This window comes from Panthera leo, chromosome F3 (assembly GCF_018350215.1).
Source record: "Panthera leo isolate Ple1 chromosome F3, P.leo_Ple1_pat1.1, whole genome shotgun sequence".
NCBI lineage: Eukaryota > Metazoa > Chordata > Mammalia > Carnivora > Felidae > Panthera > Panthera leo.
In genome coordinates, this window is record NC_056696.1 from 6,949,683 (window position 1) to 6,974,893 (window position 25,211).

General features: G+C 38.1%; 1 protein-coding gene across 7 annotated transcripts in view; it reads left to right on the forward strand.

Annotated features, from left to right (window-relative positions):
* The window catches only part of AKT3 (AKT serine/threonine kinase 3), a 304,707-nt gene that overhangs the window by 261,527 nt on the left and 17,969 nt on the right, over positions 1-25,211 (forward strand). For all 7 annotated transcript variants that reach the window (XM_042926503.1, XM_042926505.1, XM_042926504.1 and 4 more), the window contains one exon: positions 4,952-5,039. In XM_042926503.1, the coding sequence (XP_042782437.1) occupies positions 4,952-5,039 (88 nt within the window). The remainder of the gene's footprint in view (positions 1-4,951; positions 5,040-25,211) is intronic.

Here is a 25,211-nt window from a genome sequence, read left to right on the forward strand (position 1 = left end):
AAAGAAATCCAGGGGTATCTGGGTGGCTCAGTCAGTTAAGCCTCCGACCCCGATTACCACTCAGGTCATGATCTTGCGGTTTGGGAGTTCGAGCCCCACATTTGGCTCTGCACTGACAGTGCGGAGCCTGCTTGGGATTCTCTCTCTCCCCATCTCTCTGCCCCTCCTCCTCTCTCTCTCTGTCTCTCTCTGGCTCTCTCACTCTCTCTGTCCCTCTCTCAAAAATAAATAATATTTGAAAAATAATAATAATAAAAAGAAAAATCCAGAGTTGCAGATGAACATGGCATTTGAGAAGTTCAGCAACTACAAGGTAGAATATGAGTTGGGTAATGTTGGGAGATGAAGCTGAAATGGTAAACTTCAAAGACCTCTGCTTCTGAGAAAATATTTAACCTTTATTCAGAAGGGGATGAAAAAACCAGTGAGTTATTAAAAGTAAGAGATGGTATAATGAGTTTTGTGCTAGGAAAGGTGAAGGGCCAGGGGCAGGTAGGCAGAGCAGTTGAGAACACATACGGGATTGTCCAGATGAGAGATGGGGGTCCTCCAGAAGCAGTGAGTAGGACTTTGTGAATAATGAAGGAGACGTGGTGGGGACATGGAAGGAGTCTCCTGCCTCCGTGCTTTCCAGCTTGAGTGATTCGTTTGGAGGATGGAGTGTTATCAACAGACAGGGAGCACAGGCAGAGGACGAGGGGGGGGGGGGGGCGGGGGGGTAGGAGAGGGGAGGGTTTACTGACACCTGCTCCGGCTGTGCCGAGTCAGGTGTCCGTAGAAAACCCAGATGGAACTGAAAATAGTACCAGTGCTAAACAGAAATGTGGTGGCTGAATATATGGTTTGGGGACCCACGGATATCTCGGAGGCAGCTGGGGCCGGGACAGTCGTGGGCAGGGTTGAGTACAAAGGGAAGATGGCCTAGGACAGAATCCTGGGAAGCATCACAATTTAAGAGGTGGGAAGAAGAGAAACAGCCACTAAGAAGACCCTGAAAAGTCTTTGGAAGCCTCATAAAATAGCATTATCCTAGACCTCGTTATTCTGCCTCTTCAACAATTTTAAATACTGCCTGAATTTTTTGAGACTCTTTACTGAATTACTGTCAGTTCTACCAGAGGGTCAACCATCATTTGCCTTTCTTTCTAATGCTCCATTACTTTATGCTCATTCTATCAGTATCTCCTTTATCCTCCTGCACGCAGTTCATAGGAAAAGCGTGACCGTGTGTTGCATTCAGTAACACAGGAAAATATGAATTCCATGATGTTCCTAATAATGAAGAATCCATAGTCGCTGAGGATTTAGTTTGGCATTCTGATATTGGAGTTTACTATTCTTAGACATAAATATCTTAGTGCAAATCATATTTTGATATTATTTTGAAGTCTTAAATTGTATATTAAGGAGTCATTGACATTGAAGTTTTTGACAGTTTCACACTTGGAGGAAGCTTGTGTTAAAGAGTCTCTCCCAGCTTCTAAAATGGCAGTCTAAGATTATATTCTTAGACTTCACATAGTACTCATGGCTGATACTTTAGTTTTTTATGTATTTGATAAATATAGATTAAATGCTGGCAATGTCCACAGCCAAGCTATTGCTAGAGAACTGAGGGGTGACAGAAAATGAATAACTAAACTAAAGCTGGATTAAAACCTCCTATTTACCAAATGATTACGGCTCTCTATTCCCAGCTCCCACCTCATCCACTATCTCCCGTAGAATTCAAAATGAGAGCGATAACGGAAATAAAAACAATAGCGTAAGGGTGAGAAAAGACAGTGAACTTCTGAGTTTTCTCCTGCAGACTACTTTGATTCATACTTTGAAATGTTAAGTTCTCTTCAGAAACATGTGTTTTGGTGTCTCTGCTTTTCTGGCTCCCTGAGTAGGAGCTTAAAGTGCTTTTTGGATAATCCAGGGCTGGTCTCTGCCCTCAAAAGAATTTGCAGCCTAACCGGGGAGGGACACACACAACTTGGAATAGAATGAAGAAAGAGGAAGGTTAGGGAGTGGAGTGCTGGCGTTGACTAAATACGGGACCGCCAGTCGGAAAGTTCTGCATTCGATCACCGCTAATACTGTCTGGTCCCATCTAGAGTCCCTGTCAGCGCTGTGGCTCATTCTGCACGATCTGGGGATGGGAGACCCGTGGATCATTACTACAGATAACTCAGATATCAGCTCATTGTTCTATTTTCTATTCTGGCCGTGTGTCAGGGAATCCCAGATTCTTCCCAGTCGTGTGTTCCTTATACCTAATAATAGATTGTATTATTGTTTGTTTATCCTGACCTATTTGTGTTTCTTCCTACCCAGTGGTGTGTGGGAGTTGGCATGTTCCAGCTCTTAAGAGCCAATTGTTAAATTTCAGGAATTTCATGAGCTGGTTGTTTTAATACAGTCATTATTAAAAATCAAATTACATAAACTTACAAAAGTAAATCAAGTACATTGAAAAGAAAGGTGACAAACACTCAAAATTCATCACTCCTTGATAATTTTGTTGCATTTTACTATTCTGATGTTACTCTTGTCTGTTGTGTCTGCATAGAAATACTATGTAATGGTTTGCTTCTGCGTACCTGTTCCCACTTCTGTGTTGAGTGCCATCAGGTTGCTGACTTGAAATTGGCCATGTGGGGGGGTGCCTGGGTGGCTCAGTTGGTTAAGCGTCTGACTTTGGCTCGGGTCATGATCTCACGGTTTGTGGGTTCGAGCCCCGCGTCGGGCTCTGTGCTGACGGCTCAGAGCCTGGAGCCTGCTTCAGATTCTGTGTCTCCATCTCTCGGCCTCTCCCCTGCTCATGCTCTGTGTCTCTCTGTCTCTCAATAATAAATAAATGGCAAAAAAAAAAAAAAATTAAAAAAAAAAAAAAAAGAAATTGGCCATGTGGGGAGTATTCACATGACCACAATGGCAAACTTTGTACGTCAGGGCTTGATTTATTGTTTTTAGATTAGATTTAAATAACTAAGTAGAGAAGATGTTAATAATACGGTTTACATTTTAAAGCTGTCCTGTCTGTATCTGCTACATTGTGACTAGCGCGCGCGCGCGCGCGCACACACACACACACACACACACACACACACACAATGAAGAGCTACTCTCCCACTGTTCCCAGATGATTTACCATCTATCAAGGAGGTCACTCACATAACTGAGAAGCAAGTGAAGTTCTGACATGTGCCTTTTTGTATGACTTTCAAATTCGTCTTCGCCATAAACGAAAAGATCAGCTGGTATTCGTGCTGGAGCCACTCTGAGTCAGTGAGGGGCTGTGGAGTTCAGCAAAATTAACAAATGTTCTCTTTGAGCATCACTTGGCTAATTTACAATAAAGGACATTCTGTATTTTATTGCTCTTTGAAATTTTGTGCCTTGCATCCTTTATATCTGTAAAATCCATAACAAACGTATGTATAATATGCATATGTAATATTATACATGCATAATTTTCCCCAGAGAGCTGGCTGTTAAGCACTTAGCAGCCCATACTATTCCTTTTATTTTTCAAGTTTTTATTTAAATTCTAGTTAACATATATGGTAAAATTGGTTTCAGGTGTAGAATTTAGTGATTCATCACTTACATAAAACACCCAGTGCTCATCCCAACCAGTGCCCTCCTTAGCGCCCATCCCCCACCCACCTCCCTCCATCGACCGTCAGTTTGTTCTCTGTAGTTAGTCTCCTACGGTTTGCTTCCATCTCTCCTTTTTCCCCCCTTCCCATATGTTCATCTGTTTTGTTTCTTAAATTCCACGTATGAGTGAGATCATACGGTCTTTTGTCTTTCTTTTACTTTGCTTAGCATTAAACTAACTCCATCCACATTGTTGCAAATGGCAAGATTTCATGCTTTTTGATCGCCAAGTAATATTCCATTGGATATACATACCACACCTTCTTTATCCATTCATCAGTTGATGGACATTTGGGCTCTTTCCATAGCTTGACTGTTGTCAGTAGCACTGCTGTAAACCTCAGGAGCATGCACCATTCCTAACCATGAACGAGACTAGAGAGAGCTTTTGCTATATCAGTTCGGATTTAAATGGATTTCTTTTCCTTTCTTTTCTTTCTTTCCCTGTTCTTTTTTTTTTTTTTTCCTCCCCTTTCTCTCCTTCACTCCCTCCTTGCTTCCCTCTGTGTTATTTTTGCTTTTCTCATTCTTTCCTCCTAATGACTGGTACACACTATATGAAACTGAGGAAGCCGGAAAACACCTGAATTTCACACTGTGCCACCTATCAGTTAAATAAGAGTACCTGCAACGATGGGGGGGAGCATCCTTAAATTCATGATTTATGTTGCAGCTTGCATAATAAATTACCTTGCAGTGATATTTCATAGGTTAACAGCCTCGTTTCTATGGCAGTTCATTTGCGGTATGAAAACAGTCCGTGAGTTTCTGTCTATTAGCAATACTGTACAAATTGCTTTTTCTAACTAATTAGGTAGTGACTTCAGAACTCAGGGTAACAAGGATGCATTTTGACATGAGTGTTACCAAAATAAATTTGGCTTATAGAACTGACGACGGTAACTGCTACCATTTCTTGTGCGAGGTGCTCGCCTCTGGTTTCTAACCCTTGCCGTGATCCACCAGGCTAGTGTCATTGTGCCCACTCTACAGAGGGGACACTGGGACTGAGCAGCTTGTTCATTGTCACACATGTCATAAGTGCCAGAGCTGGTTGCCTGTTTCGGGTTTGTCCCCAAAGCCTGTGCTCTCTTCAGCTACCACACTGTCCCGAGGCTACTTCTTATTAATAGCACATTAGGGAAATTAGATCTCATGGCAAAAGCTCTTTATTGGTTTGGCTATTTATCTCAAGGACTATTTATCACACAGAAAATTACATTTCACAAAAACTTTTTTGTTTTGCCTTGGGCTTATGTAAATGTTGTAATGCGCGCTCACTTTTGTTTCTGTCTCTTAGCCTTGGTGGAGGACCAGATGATGCAAAAGAAATTATGAGGCACAGTTTCTTTTCTGGAGTTAACTGGCAAGATGTGTATGATAAAAAGGTAGGTTATTTTCATGGCATAGTATTTATATATTTTGGCTAAAGCGAATTGACAGCAAAAAAAATTTTTAAGTGAATAAAATTCAATGATACAATGATACTTTTCATTTTTACCCCCTACATTTGATTGAATGTAGTATTGAAATTCTTAGCACAAAAATTTATTGATAAGTTTGACTCCCCAAATGCATCTTGAAATTTTATTCAGCATGGTCACTTGATTTTTCTTTTGTCACAGTGATGGTAGTTTGCTACTCGTTGTTTGCTTGGTATTAAGAGAAAAAATAAAGAAAACAATGTTGTGTTACTCTTTAAGAAAACTAGCAAAAAAAATCATGTTTTTCTTTGTCTTTATGTCTTTAATTTTAGAGTGAGCTCTACAAGTTTGTTTATACAAATCCTTATTTTAAAAGGAATTGAAAGGAATTTAGTTTTAATATTTAACAAAGTAATAAATATTTTTCTTATTTGAGACTTCTCTGTTACTTGAAACAATTTTAATGCCCACAAAATGGGTGCTACTAATTTTATAACTTTATTTTTATTGTAATCTACTTATTACTTGTTTTTAATACTATAATTTTTGCCTAGGAACAGGAAATTACTGTGTCTAGTCCTTCTTTTTAATTTTTGTCTCTTTTGTTTCTACTACTTCTGGTATTGTTAGTACAGGCACTGATTTTGATTTTTTTTGTTTTCAAATGCTCATGTTAAAATTTCACTGTGAAATTTTTACGCAGTACAGTATTTGCTGCTTAGAATCTTTATCTGGTTATTTTGTGTAGTTAGTTTCCATTTATTTCAGTTTTCCCTATTTTTCTCTGAAACATATATAATCAACATTTATGAAATGTCTGTTTTGTGCTAAATATTCTCTTCTATTAATCTCTAAAGTGAAGATAGAATGGTATCATATGACTTACAAGGAAGAAGACAAGTACCAAATTTCGGCATTGTGTTATGGGAATAGAGGGTGTGGTGATTTTCTAAAAGCACTTCTTGTAAAATAGTTGCACGATATTAAACATTTCTCCTCAAGCTTAAACTGCCATGTCTTGGGGCACCTGGGTGGCTCCGTCGGTTAAGCGTCTGACTTTGGCTCAGGTCATGATCTCACAGTTTGTGGGTTCGAGCCCCGCGTCGGGCTCTGTCCTGACAGCTCAGAGCCTGGAGCCTGCTTCGAACTCTGTGTCTCCCTCTCTCTCTGCCCCTCCCCTGCTCATGCTCCGTCTCTCTCTCTCTGTCTCCCTCTGTCTCCGTCTCTGTCTCTCTCTCTCTCTCTCTCTCTCTCAAATATAAACATTACCAAAAAAAAAAAAAAAAAACAAAACAAAAAAGACAACAACAAGGGCACCTGGGTGGCTTAGTCAGTTAAGCGTCTGATTTTGGCTCAGGTCATGATCTTACAGTTCATGGGTTTGAGCCCTGCATTGGGCTCTTTGCTGACAGCTGGAACCTGGAGACTGCCTCAGATTCTGTGTCTCTCTCTCTCTCTCTGTTTCTCCCCCACTCACGCTCTGTCTCTGTCTCTCAAAAATAAATAAACGTTAAAAAAATTAAAAAAAAATACCTCCCACATTTTAAGTTTCCACCATGTAGAAAGCACTGGGGTAGGTGCTGGATCTTTTTCAACGCTTATGAGAAGCATGTGACTGCTCTTAAATGTTTATCAACTTCACGAAGACAACTGAACATCCACTTTATAAACTGATGATGTTCTAACTGGGTTGCATCCCTACTTAGACCCTGTTGGCTCTGTACTGTTTTTGTCACATCAGTTCACTACAAAAGACCCTTGTAAAAGGGAATGATCAAGGTCTTATGTCTCCCAGAAATAATACATGTCAGAGGTTTTCTTTGGTGTAAAGAGCTGTAAGCCACAAATATCCCTTTGGTATAACCTCACCAAGGAGAAGTCAACAAAAAAGGGAGAAGGAAGGAAAGGAGAGAAAGCATTTCTTGACGAGACAATTGTGAGGCACCAGTATGGCACCACTAACTTAAAGAAGAGGCAAAACATGAACTTTCTTCAGTCCTGTCAGGAGACTAGTATATGCCACAAAGATTTCCTTGTCAGGGTTCAGCTCTCTGTGTTAAGTGGAGGTTTGGCCTCACCTGGGGAAAACTCTGAGAGACACATGTCCTGTCTCTGCTCCACGGGACTAGACAGAGTGGAGACCATGGCCAGAGTGGAAGTGACAGTAAGACAGCAGCCGGCTCCCTTGTGGTGAATGGGATTGGAGGAGCCAGTATGCCATGAGAAGGAAACATAGCTTTAGATGATGTATGTGGAGACATGAGTTTAAATTGTTGTAATTGATAAAAATAGATGCCACTTAATCTGAGCAAAGGTGTTAAATATCATACGTGAAGAACAACTGCAAAAATTGCAGTTTCCATAAACGAAATTCACCAGCAACTGACATCTGCTATAGGCTTACTCAGGTGGATGTCAGATGAGGCGGTGGCCTAGCCATCTTTACATACTTGAAGGACGTTACGCAGCATTACAGTAGCACCGTGACGTTTGAGTCTCTCTCTCAAAGCCTGTGAAAATGTGACTGGGTCTGTCTGGGTTTGTATCATACCACTAAGAAACAGGGAATTAATTATGAGAGTTCCGATGCCAGTAACTATTTTAATGAATCCAGTTATAATTCTACTCTTTGGACAGCATAAATTATGAAATAATTTAGAAAAACAAACATTTTATGGGGCTCTTATGTTTTTGAAATATGTAACTTATTCATGAGAGGTTAATTCATCTCTAAGATAAAGTATTTTTTTTATATTTTTATTTATTTTTGAGAGTACACAAGCAGGGGAGGGGCAGAGAGAGAAGGGGACAGAGGGTCCAAAGTGGCCTCTGCGCTGACAGCGGAAAGTCTGATGCAGCACTCAAATGCGTGAACCGTGATAACGTGACCTGAGCCAAAGTCGGATGCTTAACCGACTGAGCCACCCAGGCGCCCCAAAGGTTTTTAATTACAATTTTACTAATACTCTTTAGGAGCTTTACTGTTTCGTAGATTTATTATTACATAGTTATTGACCCGTCTTTCTATATACTGTGGCAGATCTAGAGATGAAGACATATATAGAGATGCTAATATCTTTAAAGGTAGACCTCTCCGTAGGTTAAGTAAAAAGCGAACTAATCTTGGGACGCCTGGGTAGCTCAACTGGTTCAATGTCCAGAACCAACTCTTGGTTTCAGCTCAGGTCATGATCTCACAGCCTGCATCAGGCTCTGAGGTGACAATGCAGAGCCTGCTTGGGATTCTCTTTCTCTCTGCCTTTTTCCCCCTTCCCCCGCTCACACTCTGTCTCTCAAAAATAAACAAACAAACATAAAAAAATGACTTACCCTTAATTGTGAATATCATGGTGTACCACTCAAAAGAGCACAGCACTGAAGTGTGGAAATAAGTGTCCTGGATTTGCTTCTTCCTTCCTGTGTGGAAATGGACAAATTATTTGAGTCACACAAAATTATGATCTCTGAATTGCCTTCAAGCTTGAAGATTCTCTGGAGGATGTTGTATAAGATGAAGCTGTCCAGTTAAATTTCTGTGTAGGCTTTACACTCAGTTTGTCATCTACAAAGAGTCTGCTGGGATTTTGTGTGCTATTGTGTTGAATCTGTAGGTAAATTTGGGGGGGAATTGACATTTGAATAGGACTGAGCCTTCAGATCCATGAACGTGGTATATCTCTGTTTATTTAAGTCTGCTTTAATTTCTCTCCGTAATGTTTCATAATTTTCCATGTTCAAGTCTTACCCGTATTTTGTAGGTCCTTCAGTATTTCATGTCTTCTGATAAAATGTTATTTAAAATTTTTATTTTCACATTGTTTGCTGCCAGCATACAGAAATACAGTTGATTTTGTATATTGACCTTATGTCCTGCAGGCTTGCAAAACTCACTTACTAGCTTTTTTTTTTTTTTTTTTTTGTAGATAAGTTAGTATTCTCTGCATAGATGACTATATCTTATTTAAATAAGGAGGTTTACTTCATTTTCAGTTGGTACTTTTTTTTTTTTTTTTTTGCCTTGGTATATTGGCTAGGACCTCACTATAATGTTGAGTAGAAGTTGAATAGAGTGAACATCCTGGTTTTATTCTTGATCTTAGGGGGAAAACAACTTTTATCACTAATTATGATGTTAATTATCACATCTAGTGCTGAGATCTTAGTTTTTAAATATCATTCTTCAATAAAAAGAACCAAGGTTACTTTGAGAAGCAGTTGATTTAAGAGCTGGGATGGGGGAAAATAAAAGATGGGTCCAAGGGCTTTTGTGATGCCAGAAAGTAAAGAAGAAAGATACGGAGGGAAGGAGTTAGAGGTACATTAATAGGATGGAGGAGCCAACCTTAAATAAGTCCCAGTAGTGAAAGCTGAAACAATTTCAAGAAGAAAATAAAGATTATTCTATATTGCTATTCCATTATGACCCAAAGAATAAAATACATATTCATAAGTCCACAGTGTAAAAAATAAATGTTGAGAAAAAGGGACATTCCAGTTAAGGAAAGAAGATGAATTCCCGTTAATAAATGTGGAAGGAGTAAGAGAGCTAGAAAATCACCATTAGGCCCCCAGCATAAAACTTAGTGCATGCAAGATCTACCAATGAAATGTTAAAATTAGTGGGCAAAAGTTTAGTTTAAGAAAGAGAATATTGGGGCACCTGGGTGGCTCAGTCGGTTAAGCGTCTGACTTCGGCTCAGGTCATGATCTCACGGTTCATGAGTTCGAGCCCTGTGTCGGGCTCTGTGCTGACAGCTCAGAGCCTGGAGCCTGCTTCGGATTCTGTGTCTCCCTCTCTCTCTGCCCCTCCCCTGTTCATGCTCTGTCTGAAAAATAAATAAAACATTAAAAAAAATTTTTTTTAAAGAAAGAGAATATTTGCACAGTCTCAGTGTATCTCTCCTCAAGCATTTATTATATACAAAGCTTAGGAGAGTAACTTTACAGTAGAAAAAGCTGGCAGACTGTGTCTTAAGCCAGGGGATCAAGATTAACCACCAGTGATAAGACAGACTGACTTCATGTAGCCCATGATACGATGCCGTGAGAAGTACCCAAATGGAGGAGGCATTCCTGAAAATAACTGGCCAGGTAGCCTCAAAAGTGTCAACGTCGCAAAAGGTGAGGAATGACCCTGGAACTGGGCGGACTGGGGGAGACTGAGGGCACTCTGGCCACATGCCTGCGGCTCTGGTTTGGCTCCTGGGACAGAAGAGGGACATGGTAGGTAACAGCTCCATACCAGCATTCATTTCTTAGTTTGGAGCACTGTGCTTTGGCTGTATGAGACACTAGCCTTAGGGGCAGGTGTGTAAACGGGATATGGGAACTTTTTGTACTACTTTTGTAAGTCATCTCTAAGCCTAAAATTATTCCAGTGTAACAAGTTATAAAAATGTGGTGTTAGTGTAAGCTTCCTATACCTCCTTTGTTAGGTTGAGGAAGTTCCCTTCTGTTCTCATATGCTAATAGTTTTCATCCCTGAGAGGTGTTGAATTTTGTTAAAGTTTTTCTGCATTTGTTGTAATGGCCTTACGGTTTTTCTCCTTTACATTACGAAGATGGTGAATTACATGATTGGTTTTCTGACATTAAATAAACCGTACATTCCTAGGGCAAAACCCATTCGGGTTATCCTTGTTAAGTATTGCTAGATTTGATACAATGTATTTTTTAAGGATTTTTGCATCCTTAAATCACCAATGGTACTAGGCATCATCTTGTTTTTCTAAAATGTCTTTGTATGATTTTGATTTCGGAATCATGTTTGACTTTTTTTAATGAAGAGGGAAGTATTCCCTTTCTTCAATTGTTTGGAATTGTTTGTGTAGAATTTGTATTACCTGTTGCTGAAATCTTTGATAGAGTTTACCAATGAAGCCACTTGGGTCTGGCATTTTGTATTTGTTTGGGAGCTTTTAACTATAATTTCAGTTTCTTTCATAGTTCTGGGACTGTTCTAGTTGTCTGTTGCTTCTTGAATGTCTTGGGATCTTTTGTCTTCTAGGCTTTCTAATGTACTGGCTTAAAGATCTTACTGTCTTTACAGTGTTTGCTATTTATGTAATTATGATCTCTCTCTTAATGCTGAAGTTGGTAACTTGTGTCTTCTCCTTTTTCTTGATCAGTCTGGCTGGAGGTCTATGTCTGCTGTTGAGTTTTTTCAAAGAACCAGCTTTTGTTTTCACTGATTTTCTGTATTTTTCTGGTCATTATTCATTGATTAATTCATTCTGCTCTTTATTATTTCTTTATTCTGCTTCTTTTGAGTTTACTTGCTCTTTTTTCCTTATTTTCTTTAAGGGGAAGGTAAGATTATTGTTTGGGGACCGTTCTCTTTTTCTAGCCTAGGCCCTCAATGGATGCTCTAAGTTTCCATTTAAGGACTGTTAACTTTGTTTTGCGAGTTTTGACCTATTTGTTTTTATTTCAAAATATTTTTAATTCCTCTTGTGATTCCTTCTTCACTCAGATTATTTAGAAATGTATTGTTTGATTTCCAAATATATAGATTTTTCAGATATTTTTCAGTTACTGATTCCTAACTAAATCCTCTTGTGTTTGGAAAGCATACTCTATATGATAGTAATCCTTTTAAATTTATTGAGACTTGTTTTATGGCCCAGAAAATGGTTTATTTGGGTGTATGTTCTGTGTACACTTCAAATGTGTTTTCTGCTTTTATCGTATAAAGTGTTCTACCACTAGCCATTGGTCAAGATGGCTGATGGTGGTGTTCATGTTTCCTGTATTCGTACTGATTTTCTTTCTAATTGTCCTGTCAGTTATTGGGAAAGGATTGTTGAAATCTAAAGCTATAATTATGGATTTGTTTTTCTTTTTAGTTTTCATGTATTTTGAAGCTTCACTGTTGGTTGCATACACATTTAGTTTTGTTACATCTTGGCGAATTTACCTTTTAATCGTTATGAAGTGTTCCTATATATTCATAGCAGTAATCTTAGTTTTGAAATCTACTTTGTCTGATATTAATATAAGTATTCCAGCTTTCTTTTGATTTTATATATCCTTTCCATCTTGTTACTTTTAACCTTGGTCGTTATATTTAAGTGGGTTTTCTTTTAGTTATCATGTAGTTGACTCGTGTGTGTGTGTGTGTGTGTGTGTGTGTGTGTGTGTGTGTGTGTATTTTAATGTGTATGATGATGGTCTTTATTTACAACTATATGTCAAAAAAAAGAAGAGGGAAAAGTTTAAAACCCAGCTGATCCTGGGTTTCCAGCTGATCCTGTCAGATTGAAGAAGTTCCTTTTTAAATGCCAGTCGCATTGCCCCAAGGTAAACAATACTGAATCTGCATATGCAATTTCCTTTATTTTGAGCTAAGTTGATTTCAATACCTAAATATTAAATGTGAAAGGTCATTTTTGGCATAACAAACAATATGCAGCAAATAGCAGCATCTATAAGCACAAAATACTCCTAGAGATGTGGGGACTTGATGGAAATACAGTGTCCTGCTCAATGTGTGAGAGGTTTAGCCAGTTAAGAGTCAGCTTGTGATTTTGTTGACATTCTTCATCAGTTTTGTTTTCAGTTTCATTGATTTCTGCTCTTAAAGTTATTTATTTTCCTTATCACAATTTTATTTGCTCTTCTGTTTCTACTCTCCTAAGCTGGAAGCTTACGTTATTACTGTATATCTTTCCTTTCTAAAGAACGCATTCAGTGCTATAAATTTTCCCTTAAGTACCATTTTCACTGCATCCCACAAATCTTGGTAAGTTGTATTTTCATTTAGTTCAAAATATTTAAAATTTTTTGTTGAGACTTCCTGTTTGACCCATGTGTTATTTAGATGTGTATTATTTAACCTCTAAGTATCTGAGGGGTTCTGAGCTGTCTTTCTCTTATTGCCTTCCAGTTTAATTCCACTAAGGTCTGAGTGCATACCCCTTGAATGATCTGTTTGTAAATTTGTTAAGCCAAAGCATAAGAGACTCTTAAAAACTGAGAACAAACTGAGGGTTGATGGGGGGTGGGAGGGTGGGTGATGGGTATTGAGGAGGGCACCTTTTGGGATGAGCACTGGGTGTTGTATGGAAACCAATTTGACAATAAACTTCATATATTGGAAAAAAAATTTTTAAAAAATTTAAAAAAATAAAGATAAAAAAATAACTTTGTTAAGGTGTGTTTTATGGCCTAGAGTGCGGTCTGTCTTGGTGAATGTTCTGGGAGTTTGAGAAGAATGTGTATTTCACTGTTGTGTGATGAAGTAGTCTATAAACGTCATTTGGATCCAATTGGCTGATGGTACTTTTTTAGTTCAACTATGTCCTTATTAATTTTCTGCCACCTGGATCTGTCAGTTACTGATAAAGGGATGTTGCAGTCTCCAGCTGTAATAGGGAGTCCATCTGTGTGTCCTTGCAGCTTGGTTTTTGCCTATTGTATTTTGATACTCTGTTGTTAGATGCATACACATTAATGATTCTTACCTTTTCTTGGAGAATTGGCCACTTTATCATTATGTAATGACCCTCTCTGTCTCCGATAATTTTCCTTGCTCTGAAATCTGCTCTGTTTGAAATTACTGTAACTACTCCAGCTTACTTTTTGGTTAAGTGTTACTGTGGTATGTGTTCCTCCTTCCCCTTACTTTAAATCTCTTGGTATCTTTACATTCAAAGTGGATTTCTTGTAAATAATAATGTGGTTGGTTCTTGTTTTCTACACCCTTGACAGTCATTGCCTTTTGGTTGGTGTTTTTAGACTGTTGAAATTTGAAGTGATCGTTGACATGGTTGGATTAATATCTACCCTATCTGTTACTGTTTTCTATTCATTATCCTGTTCTGTGTATATTTTTGGGTGTTCCGCTGTTTTTCTAACACTTCTGGTTTTAACTGAGTATTTTCTAAGACTGCCTTTTTTCCTCCTCCGTTAGCATATCATTTATACTTCTTTTTAAACTTTTTTAGTGTTTTCCTTTGAGTTTGCAGTACATATTTATAACTAATTCAAGTCCTTTTTCAAATAATCTATACCACTTGGCAGATGGTAAAAGTACCTTAAAGCAATATTCCTGATTCCTCCTTCCTGTCCCAAATATGTTGCTGTCATTAAGTTCATTCATCCATAAACTATAATTATTGTATACATTGTTGCATTATTATTTCTACAAACTGTTCTCTGTTAGATCAAGAATAAGGGGAAAACAGGATTTTATTTTACCTTTGTTGGTTCCTTTTCTAGCATTCCTCCTTTCTTTCTGTTGAACTAACTTTCTGTCCTATAACATTTTCTTTCTTTTGGATGAACTTTTTTTTTTTTTTTTTTTTTTTTTTTTTTTGTAACATTTCTTGCAAGGTAGGTCTGTTGGTGATGCCTTGCCTCAAGTTTTGTTTGGGAAAGTCTTTATTATTCCTTATTTTGAAGGATAATCTTGCTGGATACAGACTTGTAGGTCAGTGGTTTTGTCTTTCAGCAGTAAGTGTTTTACTGCATTTATTTTTCTTACTTGCATGGTTACTGAAGAGAAATCCATTGTTAATTCTTGTATTTGAGCCTCTATAGATAAATAAGGTTTTTGGAGTGTGTGTGTGTGTGTGTGTGTGTGTGTGTGTGTGTGTGTGTGCTTCTGGCTTCTCTCAAGATTTCATCCTTGTCTTTGATTTTTTGTACTTTGAATAGGATATGGCTAGGTGTAGCTTTTGGGGTCTTTATCTTGAATGATATTCTCTGAACTTCTAAGATATTGGTGTCTAGCACTAATTTTGTAAAATTTTCAGTCATTATTGCTTCAGATATTTCTGCTGTTTTCACTCTCTCTCTTCACCTCATATTCCCATTACATATACATTTTATAATTATTTCACAATTCTTGGATATTCCATTCTTTGTTACTCTTACTTCTCTTTCAGAAGTTTCTATTAACAGTTCTTCAAACTCACTGATTCTTTCCTTGGCTATGCCCTGATTATGATTGAGCCACCAAAGGTATTCTAAATTTCTGTGATGGTGTTTTTTATTTCTAGCATTTCCTTTTTATTCTTTCTCTGAGAATTCATTTATTTATTTACCTTACCCATATGTTCTTGAATGTAGTATATTTTTTCCATTAAGACCCTTACTATGCTTTCATAGATGATTTAAATTCCTGGTCTGGTGAGTTCCAACGTCTGTGCCATATCTGAGACTTTCTGGTGCCTGCTCTTTACCTTGAAACTGGGTTTTGGTTTGGTTTGGTTTTTTTTTTATCTTTTAGTATGCCTTGTATTGAGAGCCAGACATTATGTACTGGGTAAAAGAAACTGAAGAAACTGAGGTAAATAGGTTTTTCGAAGTTGTATGTGTTTATCAGGGTAGTTTTTTATGCCAAACTTACTTGCTAGGGCTAACACCTTTTTTTAGGAGATTTTTCAATTTGTTTGCCTTTTCTTTTTTTCTTGCATTGTTTCACTAGTTAGGATTGCCAGAACAATGTAGTATAGAAATGGTGAGAACAGACATTTAATTATTACTAATATTAGGGAAATAGCATTCACACGATATTAGTTGTAGGTTTTTAAATGTACACCATCTCTCAGACTGACAAAATTTTCAACTATTCCTATTTTCTGAACATTGTTATTATGAATGGACACTGGATCTTGTCAAACTCTTTTTTCTGCATTCACTGACACAATCATGTGGTATTCTGTTTTAATTTGTTAATATGGTGAATCATGTTGATTTTTGAATATTGCCTCTATACTGTGTGCCTCAGATTAACCTCAGTCATGGTATATATACTTTTTATATATTGCTAAATTTCTTTTGCTTGTATTTTGTCAAGGACTTTTTATATATTAAATTGTGGGCTGTACTTTTTTTATTGTTACTACCTGCCTGATTTTAGAATCAGGATAATGCTTGACACCAAAAGTGAGTGGTGTTTCCCTCTCTTCTATTTTATGAAAGATTTTGCACAGAATTGGTATATTTCTTCTATAAATGTTTGATAGAATGTCCTGTTGAATCCATCCAAGCCCAGACTACAGAAATTGTCTCTTTAATGGATGTAGGACACTTCCAGTTACTCATTTCCTTTGAATGAAATTTAGTAGCTTGTATGTGTTTCAAGAAGTTTTAAAACTTTATCTAATTGTTGAAATAATTGACATTGAGTTGATCACTTATTGTCTTGATTTTTTTTTCCATTTCAGCTTGTTTTTTAAATCAGTTCTTCTTTTTCTAGTTTATTCAGTTGGAAACTTAGATTTGAGTCTTTTGTTCTTTTCTAACACAGTGGCTGTGCTATCTGTTTACTTCTAAACACTCCAGCAAGTTGTGTTACATGATAGTGTGACTTGCTGTTCATTTAAAAATGCTTTCTAATTTCCCTTAGGATTTCTTCTTTGGCCATATGGGTTCTTGAAGTGCATTGTTTGATTTACAGTGTTTGTCGATTTTTCAGCTATCTTTCTGTTTTAATATCTAGCTTAATTATCTTGTTTTTAAAGAACATCCTTTGTATATTTTAAATCTTTTAAATTTTTTGAGATTGTTTTATGAAATAAATTATGGTTTATATCGATGAATGCTTTGTGTGGATTTGGAAAGAATATTCTCTTATTATATATGGTGTTTTATAAATGTCAATTAAGTCAAGTGAACTAATGATAAGTCTTCTATATCCTTACTGAATGTTTAATGGCTTGCTTTTACCAGTTATTAAGAGAAGGGGATGAAAATCCTCAACTATAATTGTGGCTTTGACTATTTGTCTTTTAGTTTTATCACCTTTCCTTTATTTTAATCTTAAAGTTCTGCTTTTAGGTGCTCCCAAATTTAAGATTGTTGTGTCTTCTTGATGAATTTACCTCATCATTTCATCTAGGTTAGCCAATTTTTGGCATAAAGATTAGAGTGGAAAGAAATGAAATAAATAGAAAAACAATAGAGAAATTAAAAAAAAAACAAAAGTTGATTATTTGCAAAGATAAAATTGACAAACTTTCAGTTAGATTGACTAAGGAAAAAAAGAAAAGTACTAAAATCACAAATGAAAGATATTACTACTGACTTTATAGAAATAAAAAGGATTGTAGGAGAATACTCTGAACAGATGTTAGAAAACCTGTATGAAATGGAAAAATTTCTAAAAACATACAAATTACCAAAATGAGTCAAGAAGAAATAGGAAATCGGAATAAAGTTACAACTAATAAGGCAATTAAATCAGTAATCAAAAAACTCCCAACAAAGAAAAGCCCAAGACCAGATGGCTTCACTAGAGAATTCTATCAAATATTTAGAGAAGAAATAACACCCGTTCTTCTCAAACTCCTCCAAGAAATTGAAGGAGTGAATACTTATTAACTCATTCTATGAGGCCAGCATTACCCTGATTCCAAAGCCACACAAAGACATTGCAAGAAAAGAAGACTAGAGACAAATATCCCTAATATAGATACAAAATTCCTCAGTTAAGATACTAGCAAACCAATTAGTAGCATATTGAAAGGATTGTACAGCATGATCAAGTGAGTCTTATGGAATGCAAGGACAGTTCAACAGACTAAAATTAATCATTTTAACATCCCACATTAATAGAATAAAGAAAATCCACATGATCATCTTGGTGCATAAAAAGAATTTGACAAAAGTCAACACCCTTTGCTGATTAAAAAAAACAACCTCAGAAAACTAGGAATAGAAGGAAACTTGCTCAAATGATAAAGGCCATAGATGAACCCACAGCTGACATCATACTCAGTGGTGAAAGACTGAAAGCTTTTCACCTAAAATAAGGAAGAGAACAAGAATGCCCATTTGTGACACTTCTGTTCAACATAATACTGGAAGTTGTAGTCAGAGCAGTTAGAACAGGAAATAGAAAGCAATCAAATTGGAAAAGAAGTAGTTAAATCATCTCTCTTCACAGATGTAGAAAAACCCAACAAACACACACATTCACACACACAAAACCTCTTAAAGCTAATAAACAGAGTCGGCAAAGTTGCAGGATATGAAATCAGACAAAATATATTACATTTGTATACATTAGCTATGAACAATCTGGAAAGCAAATTAAGAAAACAGTTCCATTTAAAGTAGCAGCAAAAAGAGTAAAGTATTTAAGAATAAATATAATCACGGAGGTGCAAGACTTGTATGCTGCCAGCTACAACGTTGCTGAAATAGATGAAAAGACATGACCACCGGAGAGACACCCCATGTTTGTGGCTTGGAGACTTACTATTGAGATGGCAGTTCTAGTCACAGCGATGTTGCAGATTCGGTGCAATCCTTAGGACGGTGGTCACGAGTGCAGGTCTTGGAATATGCTGCTGCATTCCTTTTGCTTCTATTTTGTTGAGGATTTTTGCATCAGTGATCATGGGGATATCGGTCTGTAGTTTATTTATTTTACTCTTTTTAATGTTTATTTTTGAAAGAGAGTATGAGTGGGGGAGGGTGGTGGAGAGAGAGACACACACACACACAGAATCCGAAGCAGGCTCCGTGCTCTGAGCTGTCAGCACAGAACCCGACTGCGGGGCTCGAACTCATGAACCAGGAGATCATGACCTGAGCCGAAGTCGGTTGCTCAGCCAACTGAGCCCCCCAGGCGCCCCTATTGGTCTGTAGTTTAGAACATGCATTTCTTTTGAGGCACTAAATCAAACCTCAGTGGAAAACAAAGGAACTATATATAACTCAGACCATATTCTGTGATCAGTAAAATTAGGAGTAACCAGCAAAGAAATACTTCTCTAAACTTCAAATATTTGAAACTCTTAAAATGAACTTTAATATAATTCACGGACTAAGAAGTAGTTACATTGAAAATCAGAAAATATTGGAGTTAGAAGGACAGTGAAATTTGTGAAAGGTAATCAAGGCAGTTCTTAAATACTTGTACTGGGGTGGGAGTGGGCAAGTAAAATAGAAAGATCAGAAATTAATTAGCTAAGCTTCCAAATAAAATGAGGGAAAGAAATTCAGCAACAGAATCATCATGGTGGAAGTAAGTAGAAGCACACAGTAAATGTAGAAGTACAAATGAATAAATAGAAACGATTGAAAACATCAGGAAAATGCAGTTATATATAAGACTAGTCAAGCAGACAGAGCTCAAAATTAATAAAAAATATTAGGAATGAAAATGAGATACAGAAATATATTGCAATGAAAATGTAATATAACTACCATGAATGTGTGTATATATATATATATTTTTTTAAGTTTAAGTGTGTATATATATATATATTTTAAGTTTATTATTTTGAGAGCGAGAAAGTGTGTGCATATGCGTGAGGAGGGGAGGGGCAGAAAGGAAGAAAGAGAATCCGCGCAACAACACGGAGCCCCACGCAGGTCTTGATTCCATGAACCTCGAGATCATGACCTGAGCCAAAACTGAGAACTGGACACTTAACTGACTGAGCCACCCAGGCACCCCTATCCTGTTTTTTAAAAAGAGAGTTTATGGATAATTTCAGGCAAGCTTAAAATTACCAGCTGACTCACTCAAGAAAAGTGTGAAAATACCTAATTGTTAAATTAGTTTACAGTCTGTCACTTCTCCAACTCCAGTGTTTTTACCCCAATAAAAAACACCAGTACAAACCCAGATGAATTTTTCAGGTAATCTCCATCAAACATTAAAAGATAAGATAATCCCTATCATTAGAAAAATTTTATACAATCTGTTCTGAAGGAAGAGAGGGGAGGAGGTTATATGCTTCTCAAACTTATTTTGTAACTTTGATCCCAAACCCTGATAAAACTATTACAAGAAAGAAAAATAATAAGCTATTTATGAACAGGGATATAAATATTCTAAATAAACTACTGAGCAATTATTTCCAACAATGCAAATAATATGTATGTTCTGATGTCCATGTTAGATTTGTTCTAGAAATGTGATTATATTAGAAAAAATTAATGTTATTCACCACATTTAGAGATTAAGGGAGAAATCCACATGACCATCTCAAACTTTATAGAAAAACTTGTCATAAAATGAAAGTAGAACATACTCATGGTTTTTAAAAATATATTTAAAACACTTTTAGTAACATAGAAATAACATGAACCTTCTTTAAGTTTTTATCAAAAATTTTTCTATAGTTAGGGCACCTGGGTGGCTCAGTCGGTTAAGCATCTGACTCTTGATTTCAACTCAGGTCATGATCTCACAGTTGGGGAGATTGAGCTCTGCTCAAGCACACGTGCTCTCTCTCTCAAAATAAATGTTAAAAAAATTTTTTTTTCTACAAACATTATACTTAATGTTTGAATATTATAAATATTTTCTTTAAATGTAAGAAAAAGGTATCCACCAATATCACATTCTAGGCAGTTTTTATTATAGATTCTAACCAACATAATAAGAAAAAGAAATAAGGGATATGTGACTTTTAAAGGACAAAATAACTTAATAGATCGTTAATGGTGGAATATGTAATAATTAAAGTTTGTCCTATTCTTATAGTGGAATACTGTACTGAATAAAAAATGAGTAAATTGGGCTTATTCAGCATTCAATACTGATAGTCAAAAATACATAAACATAAAAAGTCAGGTCACATAAGATGCCTAGGGAATGATACCATTATTACAATAACTGAAAACGAACTAAAGAAAATTGTATCTGCGACATAATTGGGAGAAAAGTATAGGAATTTGCATGCAAATGACACAAAGGAGCTCCACCACAATATTTGCTTGAATCGAACATAATTGTAATTGGGGGGAATTAAAAATGGGTATTAGTGAGGGGAAAGCAATAGGTATTGAGCTGTGTCTGTGCTTTAGGTCTTAAAAATACAAAAGTCTGAAAGTACATTTGACACAATGTCAACATGTGTTGCATCTGGTTGTCATTTTATATTCTTTCCTTTATGCTCAAGATAGTTCTTTTTCAGTTTTGTAAGTCGGGTGGAAGGGAAAGAAACGGAAGCGCCAAGCGCGGTCCTACTCAAGAAAATGGAGGAGTAAAGAGGGTGCAAGAGCTAAATGGAAAACCGCCCACAGAATGGGTTAGATCTGTTTTTTCGCTTTTGTTTTGCTTATGTACCTGGGGGGAGAATGCAGCCAGGGCCCTGAAAGTGGAGCTGTGTACCAACAGTAAGACGTACAGTGGGTACATTGTGAGGTGTGAGATTAATAAATACAGGGGCAAGTAAGATATAAGAAAAAAGCAAGATCTGCGAAGCCTCGCCGGTGGGGTTAGTCTTCACGGAAGAGGCTGGGCAGCTGCCTGGTGACAGTCATGGGAAGAAGTGGGAATACCGCGGAAGCAAAGGTGTTCGTAAATGTTTGGTCCTGAAGCCAGGGTGGTGGTGTCTGCCTGCGGGCCCTGCCTTTACCGCGGGAGGCCTGGCCTCTTTGAGTGAGAATGTGTGCGGCCCACCCCACGGTAGGCCCCTGAGGAGAGGCGTGCCTTGTATGGGGAGGGGAGGGCACGGAGGGAAGCCTCACTGCTGACAGGGCAGGGGCCCCGGCCAGAAGCTGAGGCAGGAGATTCCAGAAGTTCATGCGGTGTGCTGAGGTTTTATTCTTCATAAAGGGAAAATACTGATACAGAATGGTGAAGTGACGACCAAGAGGTTTTCAGGGAAGATTGATTTGGAATCTGTGGCTCATTTTGATTTTACTAAGATCTTCATTTTGATCTGCCTCCTACTTATTACATTTGTACTGACTTTCCAGAGGTTTCCTACAGAAAAGAAGGGAAAACTTGCTTTCTAGAGTGTAACTTAAGTACTTGATAGTTTGTTTTGATCACCTCTTTGATACTCATTTCAGTGAAATGGCAGCTGTTTAAATGAGTAATTTATATGGTACTTAGTGTGAGGAGCAGAGCAAGGCCTGCATGAAGTAAGACCTCTTCTGGAAGGGCCTGTGCAGATTTTCCGTATCGATTGTAAGTCTCTGGTTCCTTCAGGAAACGTCCGTGTTCCCTCTTGAACATTACCCTTCATCTCTGTCCAGTTGCGAAGTTAGAACTTTAGTATTTTCTTTTTTTTTTTTACATGTTTACCACTTCAAATGCTCTTCATTCTTCTTTTAAAATTAGAAAGTAATCTGTTTTACTGAGCCGTGATTCACCCGTAATGTGTACACGTGAGCGGGTGTTGGTGTACTCGCGGTCATGGTCACCATCGTCTAAATGCAGAGTGAGCGCCCGTATCTCTTCACTCCTCTTTGGAGGCCCAGGTTCCTTTCTGGTACATTCCCCCTCAGCCGAAGGAACTTCCCCCATTTCTTGTAGTGCAAGTTGGCTGGCAAGGAATTTGTTTTCTTTTATCTGATGATGTCTTTATTTTGCCTTCACACTCAGGATATTTTCACTGGATATAAAATTGTGAGTTGGTAGTTTTGTAAGTGCTTATTCAGTTACCTTTTCCCTTGTAAATTATGTGTCACATCTCACCGGCTGCTTGCAAGGTATTTTCGTTTGTGTGATGGCTTTAGAATAAATCAGTCTGACTAGGCCAAGCTACATTTTCCAGAATTCCTTTTGTCGTATGAGACTCTCCTGTGAGATTCGGGGTGCGGGGGGCAGAAGTGAAGCAGCAGGGACTTGTAGCTCCTAATGTTGTTGCTGGTCTGTTTGCTCACCTCGCCTGCCTCTGTTCCCTGTTCCCCTGCAAACCGGTTAGCTTTCCCACTGCTGGGCCAGCGTGTGTGTTGCCATTGCAGGTCCCCAGCTTGCGTGGGACATCTGTGCCAAGGTCAGAGACAGTAAGAAGTGGTGTGGGTTTCAGTCTGTCCTGTGGGCTCCAGTTCCTGCTTCTGGGTTTCGCTGTGTTCTTCTCCCTGCTTTACACGCATCCTCCCCTCCCACCCCCTGCCCTACGGATGCCAAGCTCCACATGTCCTTGAACGTGAAGACAGCAGCCTCACAGAGACTGCATGACCAGCTCTCTCCCTCTGGCCCATCCTCCTTCCTTCTCGTCCTCCCTCTTCTTCCTATGTCCCTCTCTGTCCTTCTCTTTCTCCCTCAGTCTTTCTCTCTCTCTCATGGACACACACACACACACACACACACACACACACACACACGTGTTTCTGCTTCTCTGCTCGAACCCTGACTGACAGACTTCAGATTTCAGATTATAATGTGTGTAGGTGAGGGTTCCTTTATATTTATTCTACGTGGAGTTCTCTGAGCTTTCTGAACCTTTCACTAACAGTGGAAGAATTTTAGCCATTATTCCTAGAAATATATATTTTGTTTTACTGTCCCCTCTCCCTTTATAATTCCAATTACACATACATTTTGCCCTTTGACATTATCCCATTGGTCTTTGAAATTGTGTTCATTTTTTTCTAATTTCTTCCTGTGCTCTGCAGACTGAAAAATTTCTATTGATAAATCTTCCAGGTTACCGACCTTCCTCAAATCTTTAAGTTGCTCTAAGCCCACACAGTGAATTTCTTATTTCAGAGGTCATATTTTTCTGTTTTAGATTTTCCATTTGATTCCCTTTTTTTAATAGTTTCCATTTCTCCATGTCTTTATTCATTAGGAACATATTTTATCATTGAGCATAGTTGTAAAATCTGCTTGAAAATTCACATCTGCCAACAGAGTCCAGGCCTTGTTCACATCCGTCTCCCTGATTGTCTCTTTGTGGTGGGTGTGTCGTCTTCCCCTGTTTCTTTTGATGTGGCGTCAGTCTGGACTATGTCCTGGACACTGTGACTGACACACAGTAGCGCCTCTGAATCCTGTTAGATTACAGCAAAGAATTTTGAGTTTTTGTATTTGTAGGCAGTTTGTCATGGCCGAACTGAAACGGCAACGTCTGTGTCCTCCACAGGGAGCGTCAAAATTTTACGTTGGCTTATTTAGACTTCCCTGGGGAGCTTGGAGTCTGCCCTGTGCAAGTGCGGTTCGGGAGTCAGCCGGACACGTGGGCGCACTAGACGCAGAACGTGGGGTTCCCCGTCTTTCACTCTCCCCACTTGAAGCTGCTGTGCCCATCTCCAACTCTGTCTTCTCATTATTTAATGAGTTATTTGAGTTTCTGGTCACCTGTCAAGAAATTTTCATTGGTATTGTAAAGCTTAGCAGATGACGTAGTTAAATAATGTTTGCCAAAGATTTATTAGTTTTGTTAGAAATAAATTCCTCTTTTTCATATTCCCACTTCTCCTGGGTGTGTGCACATTCACATACACACACACAGCATAAAACCAGTTTTTTAGGACAACAGAGATTAAATAAACCTACCTAAGCTTAGTTACTCTCTTGAATTGTTTTAAAGAGATAGAGTTAAAGCCTTAGATTATTGTCTATGGCATATCTAAGCATCCAGTAGTGTTAGCGTTTTTTTTTTTTAATTGTCCTCCACTTTCTGTTTTTTTTTTTTAATGTTATTTATTTATTTATTTATTTATTTATTTATTTATTTATTTTGAGAAACAGAGCATATGTCTCAGTGGGAGAGGGGTAGGGAGAGAGGGAGAGAGAGAATCCCAAGCAGGCTCTGTGTTGTCAGTGTAGAGCCCAATGTGGGGCCTGATCCCCTAAACTGTGAGATCCTGGCCTCAGCCAAAACCAAGAGCCAGATGCCCAACCGACTGAGTCTCTCAGGTGCCCCAAAGTGTTGGCAGTTTTTGTTGCTAGTATCTGTGTTCATAGTCTTTTTTGATCCATATCAGAGTGGTGGACATAACCATAGTATTCAAATAGGATGACAATTAGGGTTCCGTAGTCACTGTATCCATTTTTCCTGCAAGTTTCAAGCCCTGCTTTGTATTTCTAGAGCGCCTACACTGAAGACAGAAGGAAGAGCACAGAAAGCGTATGGTAACAATTGATTGGTTGCTGGGGAAGGGAAGAGGACACTGACCCTAAGAGACCGTGGTGTCTGTACTCCCCGGCTGTCATTCCAGCCACACCAGGAGTGGGGACTATGACTTACTATAATAAGTTCAGGGACATGTTTTCTCTCTGTTCTTTCATTTATGCCAAAAACCTACACAGTGCTTTAGAAACATTGCAGATGATAGCATGACTTGGTAACTTGTAACTCTGGTAGAGGAGTAGCGTGGGAGTAGTTAGGGGCTGCAGCATTGCTGCCTCTCTGTGGTCTTGAGGCTGGACCAGTAAATGCACCCTGATGATGCCTTTGCAGTAAACTGCAAGCAAAGTCCAGAAGCCAGCAC